General features: G+C 55.4%; 1 protein-coding gene across 2 annotated transcripts; it reads left to right on the top strand.

The window, feature by feature from the left end:
- The first annotated feature begins 2,061 nt into the window (after window positions 1-2,061).
- Mras (muscle RAS oncogene homolog) lies at window positions 2,062-16,020 on the top strand. 2 transcript variants are annotated; one of them, XM_090323752.1, is made up of 6 exons: window positions 2,062-2,157; window positions 10,273-10,486; window positions 12,598-12,751; window positions 13,596-13,695; window positions 14,957-15,036; window positions 15,375-16,020. In XM_090323752.1, the coding sequence occupies exons 2-6, from the start codon at window positions 10,294-10,296 to the stop codon at window positions 15,472-15,474; spliced, it is 627 nt and encodes a 208-aa protein (XP_090179878.1). In that variant the 5' UTR covers window positions 2,062-2,157; window positions 10,273-10,293; the 3' UTR covers window positions 15,475-16,020. The 2 variants fall into 2 exon arrangements, with proteins under 2 accessions (XP_090179878.1, XP_090179879.1); XM_090323753.1 differs by lacking the exon at window positions 2,062-2,157 and adding an exon at window positions 8,372-8,398.
- The last annotated feature ends 496 nt before the right edge of the window (window positions 16,021-16,516 follow it).

Raw genomic sequence — 16,516 nt, 5'->3', positions numbered from 1 at the left:
TAGAGGTTAATTGGAGATAAGAGTCTCAGGTCCTTTTGTGCCTGGGCTGGCTTGGAACCTTGATCCTCAGATCTCAGCCTCTTGAGTAACTAGGATTACAGGCGTGAGCCACCACACCGGCTTGGATACAATCTTGTCCATACATCTGGTGCATTATTCTGCCATGAAAAGGAATGGCATATGGCCATTATACGAACCATCAAAACCTTGAGGTAACTTAAAGAAGCTGGTCACAAAGGGCCATGATGTATGATAATATTTATAGAAAGCACCCTAAACATGGGGCCAGGAGCACAGCCTAGTGGTAGACTGCTTTCCTAGCATTCAAGAAGTCCTGGGTTCAATTCCTCGGTAGCACATACACAGAAAAAAGCCAGAAGTGGTGCTGTGCCTCAAGTGGTAGAGCTCTGGCCTTGAGAAAGCTCAAGGACAGTGCCCAAGCCCTGAGTTTGAGATAAGGACAGGCAAGGGAAAAAAAAAGAAAGAAAAAAAAGAATCAGGAAATACCCTGATCAGGTAAATACCTAGAGACTGAAAATTAGATCAATGTTTTTTGGTTGTTTTTGTAGAGGGGATGACAAGGAGCTACTCATACATGTTTATTTGGGGAGTGACTGGGGGATGGTGATTAAAATATTTGGTAATTAGATCTTAGTGGCAATTGCACAACTTGGTAAATACAGTGAAAGCCACTGAGTTGCACCTTAAAAGAAAGAAAAATTCTAGGAGACAGTGGGGCAACAGAAGACATTGTATATCAGCCAGACCCTGGTGGCTCATGCCTATAATCCTAGCTACTCAGGAGACTGAGATCTGAGGATAGTGGTTCAAAGCCACCCTGGGCAGAAAAGTCCTGGTTCTTTCCTCCAAGAACTACTACTCGAAAACCAGAACTGGTTCTGTGATTTAAAAAGTGATAGAATGCTAGCCTTGAGCAAAATTGCTTTGGGAGAGCTGCCAGATCCTGAATTCAAGCCCTATGGCTAACTTAAAAAAAAAACACACAACAAAAAAAACCCTAAAAATAAAAAAACCAAACAACAATGACACACACAAAAAATCCCCACAACTGTACAAAAGGAAATGTAGCCAGTACCCGACTCATGTAATCACAATCCAGCTGTACGTCACCGGTATAATAACAATAGAGTAAATTGATTTTTTTAAATAAGAATAAGCAAAATTAAAAAAAATAAAAATCTATAGTGGGAACTTCTGGCTCATGCCTGTAATCCTTGTTACTCAGGAGGAGGCTGAGATCCCAGGATGGTGGTTCAAAACCAGCAGGGGCAGGAGAGTCCATGAAAATCCAGTTAAATACCCGCCCCCCAAAAAACTTTCCAGAGGTGGAGCTAAAAAAATGTGGTAGGTGTAGAAGGGGGTTTCATTTCACATGTCCGTCAGTCCCCTCCATCGTCACCCCCACTGCGGACTCTTTAGGAGGTGAATTTTATGTGAATTCTTTCCCCTCTTCCCCCCTTCTTTTTCCAGAGGGGGAAAAATAACGGAGAGGAACTAGGGGAACCGAAACAGTGAAATGGGGGAGGCTGTCACGCGTCCCCTCCCCCTTATAACGTACAGTCAGGAGCCCCGGACGCACAGCCTCTGTCGTCCGGGCTCCGAGGGGCGGTGCAGGGACAGTGGGGACAGTGGGGCCGCGTGGACTTCCCAAGCTTTTAAAGGGCCGGAGGCCTGGTAAGTGCGGCGACCTGGGTCGGGGGACCTGTGCAATCAGCGGGGCCCGGGTTGTAGGGGAGAGGATTTGGAGTCGGGGTACCCAGAGGGAAGGGGTGCTTCACCCCGATCTCCACGCTCTGCGTTGCAGTTTTAGCTGGCGTGGCTGCAAAGGTCAGAATATGGGACGTGGACTGGCTGGTGAACGGGCTGCGGTTCCTTTAAGGCGTGGGAGCGGGGCTAATACGGGGCGGGACCGGGGGCGTGGTCTGGTCGGCGCGGGGCGTGGTCTGGTCGGCGCGGGGCGTGGTCTGGTCGGCGCGGGGCGGGGCCTGCGCGGGGCGGGGCCGGCGCGCGCAGTTGGCGGCTGGCGGAGGACCCGAGCGCTTAGCCGTCCGCTGCCTGGAGCCCTGGGGCCGGGCAGCCGCCGCCGCCTCCTGAGGCCGGCCTGAGGGTCCCCGCGGAGCTGCGCGGGCGCTGTCGGTGAGTGATCTGCGCCCTGGAAAGGGAGGGGGCTGGGCAGAGACACCCCCTCCCTACCCGGGGCCTGCGCTTTGTTCCGGGGTGGAGGTGTGGCGGCCCCGGGGCGCCCACGGGGGCTCCGCCACCCCCCGCCCGCGCGCGGACCGGGGCGTGCGCCGCCTCTTGACCCCGTCCCGGGTTCGCCGGATGCAGTCGGGGTGTGGGGTGGGCCTGCTGTCTCCCCAACCCGGACAATCACCCTGGCTGTCCTGGGCCAGGGGGACGCCAGGAGGGCAGTGGGGATTGGCGGGAGCTTGGCGGGCGGTCTCTCCCCCCCTTGAAAATGGCGTTGCGGGGCAGGGATCCGCCGAGAGAGTTGCAATGTCTACCGTGACAAGCGGCCCCGATTCGTAAATAGCCCCCCCCCTCCTCCTCCTGGACCCGGGGAGCGGGACTCTGGTCCCCTCGGCGTCCAGAGCCCCTGTATCAGGCTGCTATGGTGGTAAAGTACCCACTGTGTGCCAGGCACTGGGCCGGCCACAGCTTCCAAGGGACCACAGGGATGCAGAGCGGCAGCCCCGTGTAGTCACTGCTAGGATCCCCCAAACCCAGGCAGGGTCTTGGGAGCTGCCTCGAGGCCCCAGCTCTGTTGTGGGAGGTCAGGGAGGGAGGTGTGGGCCCTGGACACCAGCTCAGATCCTGCATGGGGCTGAGGCTGCCATTGGCCCAGGAGAGTGGGGGGTGGGGGGGACATAGACCCCTCCAGGGGGGCTCTGATCCATGCTCTGGAGCCCTTGGAGTGAGGAAGGTCCCCAGACTACAATAGCTTCTTGCTTCTCTGAGACTCACAGTCTTATCTTGGAGCCAACCAGAAAGAGGGTGAGTGTTGGATCTTGGAATTGTGGTCTCCAGAGTTTGGCTGGGCATCGGGAGTCAGCAGATGTGATTTGAAGGCCTCAGAGCTCTGTGGTCATGAGCAGGCACTGGCCTGTGCTCATGGTTCACCTCCCCGGAGTTTGACTGCGGTGATGATGATTCTCGGCTTCTGCAGATGGAAGGACTGGAGCTAGAGGAGGCCAAGAAGTTGCCTGAGACTTCTGTGCCTCCACTCTGTGCTTTGGACCAGGGGTTTGGGCCCTTCTGGCATCTCACTGGCTGGAGGTGCTGGGCTAGGACGCTAAGGGTCAGCTTTGTGTTGTGTGCAGCATTTGCACAATCTGAGTCTGTGTACTGCACTGGCAGGTTCCTGCGTGAGTTCCTGACTGCGTGTATTAATATCTGACACGTGTCAGCGCTAAGCCCTGAACAAAGCGCTCCTAAGAGTTTTTTTCTGACTGCTTTTCCCGGAGCAGAAACCTGAGCTGTCAACCTCCTCATTTCCCGTCAGTTTCATGGCCCTGCTAACCAGGGGGTGTTTCAGGCCAAGGATTTTACCCACGGGGTCTGTTCAGGTGGCTCAGCACCTCTGTATGTCTAAGGTTGTCTGGGTGGCCTGGGGCTTTGATGCTGTGGGGTATTCTAGGTCTGCCAGCTGTCTTTGGGGTGGTATCTGCCATCCTAGATGTGACCTTGACATTTCCTTATGACAGGTCAGACTGTCATCTTTGCCTTGGCATAAAGCAGCTTGTGTTTTCCATTCTCTTGTTTTCATCCTTTAGGCACAATGATTTCCTGTTGGTCAGTTCTTGACCCCTGGAGCACCCATGCCTTCCCGTGGTCACCTCTGACCCAGGGCAGACAGCTAGCCTCCTATGAGTTATCCAACCCTGATCCTGATCTCAATTGCAGTCCCGTTTGGACCAGGGAGTAGTCAGTTCCCAGAGAAATGTGGCAATGGCCTTACTATAACCATTATACTTTATCAACACAATCAGCAGATAGTGCTGTGTGATGTCCCCCCTGGAGGACACCACACTCCCGTGAATAAGCAGGAACAGGTTTGTTGTGCTAAGATGGGGTTTCGAGGATCTGTGCCTGCCAGGGCTCGGGTACTACCAGCTCTGTGTGGAGACAGGGAAAAAAGATAGGGGCCCCATGAATTTTGTGGCCTTGGGTGTTTAGAGGCTCCCCTCAGTGGAGGGTTTCTTAGGGACTGAAGAGTTTTGATGGTGGACCATCATAATCTAGATAAAGCCTGGGGAGGGGGCTGCTGGAGCTTCTGCCCTCAGCCTGCCATCCACCTTCACCCACTGCACCCCGCCCACTCACCAGTAGAGGACGGCAGCCCAACTCCCACTTGTCCGGGACTGGGTAGGGGCTTCCTGCATGTCTGAGATTTTTATGGAAGAAATCAAAATAAGAACAAAGCTTTGGTTTGATTTCTGAACTCAGGGATGGCCGGAGGAGTGGAAAAGGGGGACAGGAGCTGGTTGTTTGGCACTTGAACAAAATATCTTGGTGAATGAAGCATTTCTCTGGGAGTTGCCCATGTGGGGTTGATGTGGATGAACTAGAGGCCGGACGGGCCCCTCTGTGTCCAGGAAAGCCTAGGGGCAGCCACTGACCCCCGACTGAATCTACCCACTGCCTGCTGTCCTCGCCAGCCTCTTCTGTACACCGTCCATACTGGCTTGGACCCCATCTCACTTACATGCTGAAGTGTGACCCTCACCCTTCCTTGGCGTTCTCTGATAATTTATTTTTCTGTGAAATGTGCACAGGTACAGATGGAAACCCTACCTTTCTGTCATACTTCTGAGGATTTCAATTATCCCCCCGCCCCCAGCAGTCTATGAGTGGGTGTGTAGCCACTGGTCTCTAGGGCGTCTGCTGTGGCTCACCACGCAGCACAAGGTGAAACTGAGCCACTGGCTCACGCCTGGAATCCTAGGGGGCTGAGATTGTCAGATCAGGTTCCAGCCAGGCCTTCCCTCACCGCCCCCACCCCCAAGGCCGAAAAATCTGAGTTATCTCCAGTTAACCAGCTGGAAGTGGAAAAGTGGCTCAAGTGAGAGCGCCAGCTTGCCAGCTTGATCAGCAAAAGCTAGTGAGAGATGAGGTCCTAGGTTCAAGCCCCAGTACATCCCCCCCCCCGCCCCCCCCGCCCCGGCCAGGAGTTAAAACTAAGAGCCTAAGTTCTTCCTTTGCCTGGTGTATTGCCATTTTCCAGGGACCAATTTTCCTGGTCACTATTTCCCCACACCTTTTTTTTTCTTCTTTTTTTTCTAAGGTCATGGGGCTTGAACTTGGCCTGGGTGCTGTCCCTCAGCTCTTCAGCTCAAGCCTACCACCCTACCCTTGAGCCAGCCCCACTTCCTGTTTTCTAGAGGTTAATTGGAGATAAGAGTCTTTGGTCCTTTTGTGCCTGTCTTGGCTTTGAACCTTGATCCTCAGATCTCAGCCTGGCTTCCCCCACACTGTGACAAGGTCAGTTTTCCGTTACTTTGACTGCAGGGCAGTGATGACATGTATCCTAAACTGCAGGCTGTACTTTGTGTGTCCGCTGAGGACCATGGGAGAGCTTTGTAAAAGCTAGGCACAGAGCCTGGCACTGGGGCTCACACCTGTAATCCTAGCTCCTCGGAAGGCTGAGATCTGAGGGTCGAGGTTGAAAGCCAGCCTGGGCAATAAAGAATGAGAGACTCTTATCTCCAGTTAATCACTAGAAAATGGGAAGTGGGGCTGTGGCTTCTGGGGTAGGACAGTAGCCTTGAATTGAAGAGTTCAGGGGCACTACCCAGGCCCAGAGTTCAAACCCCATGACAAATAAAAATAAAATAAGTAAACGTAGGCCTGCCAGCCCATCTACTCAGAGGTCAAGATCGAGAGGAATGCAGTTCAAGTCTACTCCAGGCAAAAAGTTAGCAAGATCCCATCTCAACCCACAAGCTGTGTCTGATAGTGTGTACCTATCATTCCTAGCGGGATCAGAGGCAGAGAGAGGAGAAATGTGATGCAGAGCTGGACAAAACTCAGGAGATCCTACCTGAAAAATAACCAAAGCAGTGAAGATGAGGGGTGTGGCTCAAGTAGATCCTTGACCTGAGTTTGAATCTTAGTATTCAAAACAAAACAAAAAAGCACTTTTTCTGTACAAGAACTGTGTGCCATATCCCTCAGTGAACATCAGCAGGGGGTATGGTATTGTTCTTCTGGCAAATCTTTTTTAGGCAAATCAAATTCTGAAGTCAGGCCCTTCTCCTCCTATGACCAGAAGAAACCCATGTGTTACCCAGAGTGCTTTCCTCTGGATGACATCGTCTACAATAGCTATGAAGCCCAGGGATGATGTAGATCAAGAAGCATTGGTAGAACTCTGAGCCGGGTATGTGCAGGGCCTGGATCTTTACTACGAAAAGCATTCATTTATTGCATTAGAAATAACTCATCTGGGCGTGGTAGCTCATGTCTATAATCCTAGTTCCTCAGGAAGCTGAGATCTGAGGATCACAGTTCAAAGCCAGTCAAGTCAGGAAAGTCTGTGAGACTTTTATCTCCAGTGAACCACCAGAAAGCCACAGGTGGAGCTGTGGCTCAAGTGGTAGAATGCCAGCCTTGAGGAGAACAAAACAAAACAAAACTGAGGAATAACACCCAGGCCCTGAATTCAAGCCCCAGGATTGGCACAAGAAGTAAAAAACAAAACAGAAAACACACGGGTGGATGTTTGGGGAAACTGTTACACCAGCCTCACCTCATCTGGGGTGGAAACGTATGTTAAGGGCTTAGTCCACATCAAGGCTGAATAAATAGGCTTTTTGATGACCAGCCAGCCCACAGGACACAGCCGTACCGCCTCTAGCTGCATGCGCTCACCCACAGGCGTGGTGCAGAGGTCACACAGCTACCAGAGAAGTGAAGACTTCCGCTACTTTTGTCCTAGGGGTTGGAACTCGGGGTCTTACTTAGGCCTGCACTGGGAAGACAGCGCTCTATCCTCTGGACCACACCTTCAGCTCTGGATTTTGTTGTTGTTCTGTTGAGAAAAGGCCTTGCTTCGTGCTCCTCTTACCAATCGGGGACTGTGCTCTCCCTGTCGGGGTTTCCGGGAATGGTGAGGTGGTCAGGTGTGTACTGGCACACCTGGCTGGGGATTGAGATGGAATCAGAGTACATTTTTGTTTTCCCTGCCTGTCTGGCTTCAGACGATTAACCCCTGCCCTTCTCCCATCTCTCTCTGCCTTCTGAGTAAGTAGGAGTGCAGGCTGGTTGATGCGTGTGTGTGTGTGTGTGTGTGTGTGTGTGTGTGCATGTGCTGTTCCTGTGGTTTGAGCTCAGGGCCTGGGCACTGTCTCTGAGCGCCACAGCTCCACTTCTTGGTGGTTCATTGGTGATTAGAGCCTCCCAGACTTTCCTGCCTGGGCTGGCTTTGAACCTTGGTCCTTAGGTCTCATCCTCCTGATAGCTAGGATTAGCTGGTGGCTGGTGTTGAATGGAAGTGCTGCAGGTGGGGATAGAGGGTAGAAGAGGGGGCAGGTCAGTTAGGGAGGGCAGAAGAGAGAAAACAAACATCATTGAAGTGCATCCGCTCTGGAAAGTGGCCTCTGGCTAAAGGATCGTGGGCTTGGGCATTGGGCTAGGCCTACCCATTGCCATGCCTGGCTCGTGCTCAGGAAGTTTCTCGTCTGCCTTTAAAAAAAAGACTGCCGGCCTCTCCCCTTCCCCCCTAACCTTTGGTTCTTCCTGGGGTTGTTTTTGGTCATGCATAAAATAAAATTCGCATTCTTCATTCAATGGTGTTTCACATTTTGAATATGAATGATGGAAAGGAAGGGAAGGGCAGGCTTTTTTTTTTTTTTTTAATGTGCCATTTGCCCTCCCTCCCCCACTGTACCTTGCTTCTCTGGAAATTTCCCTTCAGGCAGAAAGAGCCCCTGCCCTGCTCTGCTCTCTGCCTGGCGCTCCTCAGGGTGAGTTCCATTTCCTTTCATGTCTTGTCTCTTGTCCAAGCCAGCCAAAGCTTTCAGAACATTCTCTGCCTTCTGGTAGGCTGTATTCAAACCGTAAAGAGTCCCAGGGCCAGTTAGTGAGCTGAGGCCAGGCCCAGGTCTGGAATTTTTATCTCCTCTAACAATTCAGATTTCTGTGGGCCCTATCAGTTGTTGTTGTTTTTTTTTTTTCAGTCAGTTGTAGGACTTGAACTCAGGGCTGGGTGCTGTGCCTGAGCTCTTTTGCTCAAGGTTAGTGCTCTACCACTTTGAGCCACAGCTCCACTTTGGATTTTTAAGAGGTTCATTGGAAGGTCTCATGGACTTGCCTGCTTCGGCTGGCTTTGAACCACCACCCACACACCTCAACCTCCTGAATGGCTAGGATGACAGAGGTAAGCTGCCCAGCGCCTGGCTAGATGTCTGTGACCCATGTTCTCTGTTGCATCCGGTGCCTAGCCTTTCGGGGAGCCAGGGACAAAGTCTACCCTCAGCCCATGCACCCTCGTTCCTGGGTTGGAGGGAGGCAGAGAGGGGCTGCTCACCCTAGAAGAGGCAACGCAGCCGGGAGCTTTGTGGTCAGTCCTCAGCTGAACAGGCATCTACAGAACTCAGGACATAACCAGGAAACTGTTTCTGGGTGCCCTGGGGCTAGCAGCTCTCATCTTCCTCCTCCGCCTTCTTTGTGGCTGTAAAGGTATTGGAGCTCTAGGCCACACCCAGCCCTTCTTGCTTTAGGTGTTTTTTCCATTAGGCCTCTTGGATCACGATCCCCCTTTTGCCCTCTGTATAGCCAGGATTACAGGCACGATCCACCATACCCTACAGCGCTTCTTGGCGCAGTATGTGTGAGTTGTCAAAAGGAAGAAGGGTGGCAGAGGGCCGGGAGGGGATGGAGGTCTTGTATTTGGGAGCGGCTTCCTGGAAAGATCCTTGTGGTAGATTGAAGGGCCAGTGCGGTGGTGGTGGCGGCACAGGGTGGGGGCGGGGTGGCTGGTGGAGCTGAGGGTTAGCCAAGATCAGAAACCCTGTGCTAGACGGGGCTGGGGGAGGAAGTGTGAACCTGACCCTAGAGGGATGCCTGGAGGCCTCCTTGCACCACCCCTCCACCGAGGCCACACCACCCCAGGCCAGCCTGCCCGTTTCTGGGAATTGTGCCTAAGGGAAGGGCAACCCTGGGAGTGCACCGAGTTCCACAGCCAGAGCCCGGGCCAGCACAGAAGAGGTGACACCAGCCACCCTGAGCCACGAGTCCCACTTCCTGCTCACTGGAGCAGAGAAGAGCCAGAGAAGACAAGGCAGTGCTGCCGGGCACTGGGGCTACTCAGGAAGCTGAGGTCTGAGGATCCCAGTTCAGAGCCAGCCCCGCCGGAAGGAGAAAGTCTGTGTGAGACTCTAGAGTAGTCCACTGAACTACAAAAAAAAGAAAAAAGCCAGAACTGTGGCTCAGGGGTAGGATTCCTCGTCTTGAAAAGAAGCTCCGGGACAGCACGCAGGCCCTGAGTTCAGGCCCTGGACCAGCATAAAAAAAAAAAGCAGGCAACAACCAGAGCCACCTCCTTTTCTACTTAGTTTTCCCGGAGGCTTCCTTCTGCAGGGGTGGGGGGCGGCTATTCAGCGGCTAGGGCAGCAGGCTCGCCTGGGGAAGAAGTTTCCAGCGTGGGGCGTGGAGTCGGCTGGGCGGGGCTGGGGTTGCCATGGGAACCAACTGTGGCGGAGCAGCTTCATCCGTTTGCCATGGAAACCATCCCCTCAGTGCCGGGCAGCCCACGTGGGCCTGTGGCTGTGTGCAGTGGCCCGCTCTGCTGTGTGGCTGCTTTTTTCTTTTTTCTTTTCTTCCCCATTTTTCTATGTGCTAGTTCTAGGCTTGAACTCTGGGCCTGGGCGCTGTCCCTGGGCTTCTTTATGCTCAAGGCTAGCGTTCTACTATGTAAGCCACCGTGCCACTTCCAACTTTTCAGTGGTCCACTGGAGATCAGAGGCTCCATGACTTTCCTGCCCGGGCTGGCTTTGAACCTTGATCTGAAGATCTCAGCCTTCTGAGTGGCGGGGGTGACAGGTGTGAGCCCCAGGTGCCCAGCCAGAGGAGCTGCTCGACATGGCTGTGGGCTGTCCTTGTGGCAGGAGGGGAGGGCTGTGTCCCAACCTAGGTCTGTCACGTCCATGCTCAGTGACTGGCAGTCCAGTTCTGCTGCCTTTCCCCATGTTTAAACCATGTTGGAGTGAGGAGAGGGGCCCCTGCCTCAGTCTCCCTTCCTTGCCTCCTCAGGTCTGACTGACCAGAAACAACATGGCGACCAGTGCTGTCCCCAGCGACAATCTCCCCACGTACAAGCTCGTGGTGGTGGGAGATGGGGGCGTGGGCAAGAGCGCCCTCACCATCCAGTTCTTCCAGAAGATCTTTGTGCCGGACTACGATCCCACCATCGAGGACTCCTACCTGAAGCACACGGAGATTGACGGCCAATGGGCCATCCTGGATGGTGAGTCCGGGATGAGGGGCCATCAGTGGAGGAGGGTGGGAGGCTGGGTGACCGTCGGCTGTAGACAACTCCCTACAGGGCCTGAAAGGCTTTGTGGAAGAACGGGAGGCCTGGTTCAAGTGGTAGAGTGCCGGCCATGTGTAAAAGCTGAGCGAGAGCTCGAAGCCTGGGTTTAAGGACTACTACTGGCATGCACACGTGCGCGTGCATGCACACACACACACACACACACAGCAAGAAAAAAAGGTGTTAGAGAATCCAAAGTTTCCTTTCAGTGAAGAGATATTGCTGCCATCGTGCAGATCCTGGGGCTTGAACTCGGGGCCTGGCACTGTGCCTGAGCTTTTTGGATCAAAGCTAGTGCTCTACCACTTGAGCCACAGCTCCACACCACTCCCAGCTTGTTTGGTGATTCTGTGTAAGTGAGGGTCTCACAGACTTGCCTGGCTGGCTTTGAACCTCCATCCTCAGATCCTCGAGAGTCCTGAGTAGCTGGGATTACATGCGCCAGCCACGGTGTCCCTGGCTGTCCCTGGCTGCTGAGGAACCACGGCCTCATTGTCTCACAAGCCCAATGTCACGGCCATCTGCATGGTGTGGGTGGCGGGAGATGCTGGGAAGGAGAGAGGAGGCCAGGCCAGGGGGAGAGGCCGTGAGGAGCTGGGGCCTGGCTTAGAAGTATCAGGCGCAAAGGTCCTGAGGCAGGTGTGTTCACCATCTCTGTGCTCAAGAACAGATGGAAAGCTAGGACTTAACAGCTGGTGAGGGGGAGCCGAACAGCGGAGTGGAGGTGGCTGCTTCTAGAAGGTTCCTAGAGGAGGTGGGACATGATGTGGTGGGGAGATGAGGGAAACTGGGGGGGTGGATTCTGTCCTGATATGCTGTAAAGGATATGAGGATTGGAGGACGGAGGACAGGGAGAGGTCGGGGGAGAAGGAGAAGAGCCCAGAGAATGGAGTTTGCAGGGGAAACCGTGTCCAATCTTGGACCTGCACTGTGTGGGCCGCCTCTCACCCCTGCCGGCAGACAAGGCAGCAGCTGGGTGACTGGGCCTGGAGAGGGAGCTGAGGGGCTGAGGTGCAGGTGTGGGAGGGAGGGATCACCAAGGAGACAGCCGCGGGAGGGCCGGGCGGTGGGGGGGGGGGGGCTGTAGTCTCTGCCCCTGGAGGTCTGTGTCAGGAAGATGGCGGTTGAAGGCCAAAGTTAGGACAAGCCCCTATCAACCGAGAAGCTACGAGCAGCTGCTGGCCAGCTATCACCCCAGAGCTGGGGCAGCACCCCAGAGCTGCACCCCAGAGCTGGGGAGGGGCTCAGGGGATCCAGCACCTTGGACCTTAGCAGGCACCAGGCCCTGAGTTCATGGGTGCTCTTCTGGCTCGGGCCATGCTCTCCTGACAGCGGGGCTCCTGGGAAGTGGAGAGGTGGAGAGGCAGATGGGGAGGGGCAGCTGGATGAGGGCCAGCCCCTCTCCTCCCTCCTCCCTTCTCCTCCTCCTCCCTCTCCTCTTCGTCCTCCTCCCTCTCCTCCTCCTCCTCCTCCTCCTCCTCCTCCTCCTCCTCCTCCTCCTCCTCCTCCTTTTCCTGGCCTTTGCCCATTGCTCAGGTTGCATGTTCAGTACCGGGGCTCTGCCATTTGGTGTGGTGTGCGCTTCCCCACCCCCGTTTGGTTGATTTTCCTTCCAGGCTGACTGGAATTGTGATCCTCAGATCTCCGCCTCCTGAGGGGCCGGGATTGCAGGCGGGAGCTAAGGCCCCCGGCACTCAGGGCCTTTCACCATCCTGTTCACCTGTGGCTTTGTCACTGGGGATTTGTCTCGCTTAGATTCTGTCCCCAGCCTTTCCTTTGGCTGGCACCTGGGTGGCGTGCGCTTTTCCCTTCTTCTGTTTCTCGCGTGGTCTTCGTCACTTGGCCTCCACGTGGACCTCGTGAGGAGCAGGCAGGCCGACGCTGCAGTCAGCCTCTGATGCCCGCTGCGGGTGTCTGTGCTTGTTCCGTCCCCAGCCAACCCCCCTACAGCGCCCCAGCTTCCTCCCCCGCCCCCCCTCAGGGTGCCAGCCAGGATGGCAGGCCTGGACCCAGGCGGCCTGAGTGACCCCGCCCCGCCCCTGCAGTTCTGGACACGGCCGGGCAGGAGGAGTTCAGTGCCATGCGGGAGCAGTACATGCGCACAGGGGACGGCTTCCTCATCGTCTACTCCGTCAGCGACAGGGCCAGCTTCGAGCACGTGGACCGCTTCCACCAGCTCATCCTGCGCGTCAAGGACAGGTGAGGGCGGGGGTGGGAGGCGGGCAGCCTCCCCCCCTCCTCCCCTCCTCCCCTCCTCCTTCCTGTCAGTCCCTCCTAGGCTCCTCCCAGCTATCTTTCCTTGGTTTCTTTGGTGGCTCTGGAGTTGGAACCCCAGGCCTCCTGGCTGGGCTGAGCCGCCCCCTCGCCTTTCCTTCTTTTCTTTTCAGTTATTTTTCAGATAAGCTCTTGCAGTTTCCTCTTTTTTTTTTTTGGCTGGAGTCTGTGGCTCTTGCCCTAGCTTAGCCTCAAACCACCATCCTCCTGCCATGCCTCCCGGGTGGCTGGGGCTGCAGGCCCATCCTTCCCCAGGATCCCGCATCCAGGATTCCCAGGGGCCAGCCCCTTCCCCGCCTGCCCCTAACCGTCAGCGCAACTCCACTTTAACCACGCTCCTGTGAGGTTCGAAGAAAAACAGCATTTTCCCCTCCAGTAAGACTTGATTAAATTGCGTTCTGACTCCTGAGGTTCATAAGCTCCTAATTAAAGGCTTATTATTTTTTTCCACTTAGCATTTCATAAGATAATAAAAAGGATTTGGAGTCTGTTTTGAGTCCAACCAGTGTGGGTCATGGACTCTCCAAGAGGCAATGGAAAGAGCAGAAAGTGAGGCTCCGGATAGAGCTCAGAGGCAGAGCCCTTGACTTGGCACGCACAAGGCCCTGGGTGCCATCCCCAGAGCAGGGAGAAGTGGGGGAGGAGCCCCTCGTGGGGAGGACCACGAGAGCCATGGAGAGAGGAGGACCAGGCCTGGGGCAGGGGCAGCCCTCAAGGGACAGGCTCCCCGGGGGCGCCGCGCTCACCCAGCTCTGCCTTTGTTTCCCAGGGAGTCCTTTCCCATGATCCTCGTGGCCAACAAGGTGGATTTGATGCATCTGAGGAAAATCACCAGAGAGCAAGGGAGAGAAATGGCGACGAAACACAATGTAGGTTGTGAGTGTGATTGTGTGTGTGTGTGCGTGTGCGTGTGCGTGCGTGTGCGTGTGTGTGTGTGCACGTGCGTGTGTGCGCGTGTGCGTGCGTGTGCGTGTGTGTGCGTGCGCGTGCGTGTGTGCGCGTGTGTGCGTGTGCGCGCGTGTGTGTGTGTGTGTGCGTGTGCACGCGTGTGCACGCCAGCACCGGGGCTTGATGCCAGGCCCTCACAGTTTCGCTTGGCTTTTCCACTCAAGGGCGGTGTTCTACCACTTTTTGCCACAGCTCTGCGTCTGGCTTCTTGCTGGCTCATTGGCGATAAGGGTCTCCTGGAGTTCCCCCGCCTCCGGGCTGGCTTTGAACCACCATCCTCAGGTCTTGGCCTCCTCTCTGGGAATTACAGGTGTGAGCCACGGGCCCCTGGCTCTCAGGCTGGAGAGGAAGGCAAGGCAGGTCACAGGCAGTGGTGTGGGACACCGCAGGCCCCCCCCACAGCACCCCAGTTCTAGCAGCAGATAGCTGCTAGATAGCACACTAGCAGATAGCACACTTGCTGACAGGCATCGTGAAACCCGAGGGCCGGGAGCGCCTGTGAGCCAGCGCACCCTAGTGGGGGGACACGAGGGTGCAGGAGGTGGAGGAGCAGGCAGAAGAGTTCTCCCCACTCGAGGCTGGGGCTGTCCACGCATGTTCCCATTACCGAGGCCTGGGACAGACGGACTCAGCAAGGAGACCGACGGAATCAGAAGAGCTCCTCGTTTGGTCTTTGAGTAGATTAAAAGATGTTTTTATTCTATTTTTAGGGAGCTATTTAAAATCTGTGCCTAGAGAACCAGAGGGTTCTGGGAAAGCCCTTAGGCTTTCCAGCCTTCCGGGGTGAGGAGTCACCAAAGGGGCCAGGACTGCCTAGCGCTCTGGGGTGCTGCTTGTGACCTCTGGGAATGTTGGGCTTTAAAGGGAGGGACAGGCCAGGTGCAGTGGCTCACGCCTGTCATCCTAGCTCCTCAGGAAGCTGAGATCTGAGGATCGAGGTTCAAAGTCAGCCTGGGGCAGGCAAGTCCCTGAGACTCTGATCTCCACCAGAAAACCGGAAGTGGCACTGTGGCTCAAGGTGGTAGAATGCAAGCCTTGAGCAAAAACGAGCTCAGGGACAGCACCCAGGCCCTGAGTTCAAGCCCCATGTCCCACCCCCTATAAAATAAAATAAAACGGAGGGTAGGACGAGGCTGTGTGTAGAGCTTACTGCGCCTAACTGAATGAAGCTTTGCCTTCCAGATTTCGTACATAGAAACCAGCGCCAAGGACCCGCCTCTCAACGTGGACAAAGCCTTCCATGACCTCGTCAGGGTTATCAGGTGAGCTGTGCCCCACTCTGGGCCCCCTAACACCAGAATGTTCCCCCAGGTTGTGTAGGAGTTCCCAAACAGCCCCAGACTTCACAGACTGACTTGTCCTCCCAGACCCCCAGGCCACTGGTCTCCAGATGTTAGTGTGAAGTTTCTAGAACATTCCCTTGCAGACCCAGGGTCCAGGTCTTCTCTTTGGCCAGGCCTCCTCCAGCCTGCAGAACCCTCTGGCATACCCCAACCCTATGCCCAGGGGTACCCCTCTGCCTCTCGAGTCAGGAGTAAAAGGCAGAGGGGAGGCAATGCTACCGCTTCCTCTATCTTCCTCCCCTTCTGTTGTTCAAAAGGCAACAGATTCCAGATAAAAGCCAGAAGAAAAAGAAGAAAACTAAATGGCGGGGAGACCGGGCCACTGGTACCCACAAACTTCAGTGTGTCATCTTGTGATGGCCCCGGGCAGCCCTGGGCCACAGCGACGTGACCAGCCAGCCCCGGGGACCCGCGCCCACCGCCTAACTGCACTGAACCCCTCTTCTAACCACAGCCCTGGGCCCCGAGTGGGCCCAGGGAGGGGGTGAGGGGAGCAGGCCAGGCGGGGGGGGGGGCTTCACTGCATCATTGATTATGGGGACATTTGTCTCCACTCAAAACACCTGGCCGTGAGCACGCGCCCCTCCCCTGTGTGTGAGTCAGAGGTGTCTTTTGTAGATTTGTAAGTTATTCCAATGACGATTATTGTATTATCTGGGGCAGATCGCCCCACCGTGTGTGTGGGATTGAGGACTGTGGCCCTCTGGATTGAGTTTTCCCCAGCAGTGCCAAATTGAGGAGATGACGGACACTGGCGGCCTGGAGCCTCGAGCGGAGAAGACGCCTTGACCTGCAGGTTGAGGACACACGGACTAGAAGGCAGGTTTTGATTTGGGAAATGTGAGTGGCCGGCCCAACCATGTCCCTTCTCACGGAGGTTTCCAAGCCGGGCGCGGTGGCTGACGTCAGGAGGCTAGGGTCTGAGGATCGTTCCAAGCCAGCCAAGAAGAGTCCAGGAGACCCTTATTTCCGACAGACCAGCAAAAAGCCGGAAATGGAGCTGTGACTCAAATGGTAGAAGCCTGGAAAGAAAAAGCTAAGGGATATCGCCCAGCTCCTGAGTTCAAGCCCTAGTACCAGCACAAAAATAAGAGGTTGTCCTTGGCCTGAAAACAAGCAGAGGCGTGCTCCTTGGCTTTGCCAGGGGGCTCCACTCTTCCTCAACCCCGGTGGGCTGTGTTCCTAGATAAGTGAGGGTCCCCTGATCCTCGATTCCTTGGCGCTGCCTCTGCCTGCACAGGGGGCGCAGGCAGCTGCCTCACCAGGAAGGAGCTCCTCCTTTGTGCTGAACCTCCACGCAAAAGACGCCATCCTGAGCCTCGCAGGGTCCTGACCAGCACCCGAAGCCGTTCCCCCTCCAGTCCCCCGCCAGCCACCGGGCACCGCTGTAGTCTCCACT

The sequence above is a fragment of the Megascapheus bottae genome, chromosome 32 (genome assembly GCF_031878675.1).
Source record: "Megascapheus bottae isolate mThoBot1 chromosome 32, mThoBot2.hap1, whole genome shotgun sequence".
NCBI lineage: Eukaryota > Metazoa > Chordata > Mammalia > Rodentia > Geomyidae > Megascapheus > Megascapheus bottae.
This window is presented reverse-complemented; position numbering and strand designations above follow the sequence as displayed.

Coding starts and splice junctions, on each gene's coding strand:
- Mras (XM_090323752.1), top strand. CDS start 10,294: ATGGCGACCAGTGCTGTCCCCAGCGACAATCTCCCCACGTACAAGCTC. Junction 10,487..12,597: donor CCAATGGGCCATCCTGGATG/GTGAGTCCGGGA, acceptor CCGCCCCTGCAG/TTCTGGACACGGCCGGGCAG. Junction 12,752..13,595: donor ATCCTGCGCGTCAAGGACAG/GTGAGGGCGGGG, acceptor TTTGTTTCCCAG/GGAGTCCTTTCCCATGATCC.